The 654-nt window shown below is 61.9% G+C and overlaps 1 protein-coding gene across 1 annotated transcript in view; it reads left to right on the forward strand.

The window, feature by feature from the left end:
- EMH_0055310 (uncharacterized protein) overlaps positions 1-654 on the forward strand; it is a gene marked incomplete at both ends in the record, with an annotated part of 7,759 nt that overhangs the window by 1,422 nt on the left and 5,683 nt on the right. The window contains one exon of the mRNA XM_013497221.1: positions 256-652. Within this exon, the coding sequence (XP_013352675.1) occupies positions 256-652 (397 nt within the window). The remainder of the gene's footprint in view (positions 1-255; positions 653-654) is intronic.

Below are 654 nucleotides of genomic sequence, written 5' to 3' on the forward strand. Positions count from 1 at the left end.
AGCCGGTGCAATCTCTGGAGCAGCAGCAACGGGAACTGCTGCAGCAGCAGCTGCTGCTGGAGCGGCTTGAGAAGCAGCTGCAGCTGCTGCCTGTGCAGTCAAAGCAGCAGCAGCTGCTGCTGCAGCCGCTGCTGCTGCAGCAGCAGCTGGAGCAGCTGGAGCAGCAAAGACAGCAGCAGCAGCAACAGCAGCAGCAGCAGCAGCAGCAGCTAGCTGCTGAGGGTCCTGCTGCTTCAATTGCTGATATTGCTGCAGCAGTGGAGGCGATGGCTTCTCCTATATGCAGAAGCAGCAGCAAGAGGAGCAGCAGCAGCAACACCAACATCAGCACCAGCAGCAGCAGCAGCAGCAGCAGCAGCAGCAGCAGCAGCATCAGAGAGCTGCTGGGGCTCTCAGTAGATGGGGGCCTCACTTCACTAGCTGCTGCAGCGGGGGCCCCGCGTGCAGCAGCAGCACCAGCAGCAGCAGCAGCAGCACCGACGATCTCTCCCTCGTCAGCAGCAGCAGCAGCAGCAGCCCCACAACCAGCAGCAGCAACAGCAGCAGCAGCAGCAGCAGCAGGAGACAACACCAGCAGCGTGCTGAACACTCTCTCCGACCTGCACGAGCGGCTGTGTCTGCTGCTAGACGTTACTATGCGGCAGCACACGGAGC

This window comes from Eimeria mitis, genomic scaffold (assembly GCF_000499745.2).
Source record: "Eimeria mitis Houghton genomic scaffold, Emh_scaff2543, whole genome shotgun sequence".
Lineage (NCBI taxonomy): Eukaryota > Apicomplexa > Conoidasida > Eucoccidiorida > Eimeriidae > Eimeria > Eimeria mitis.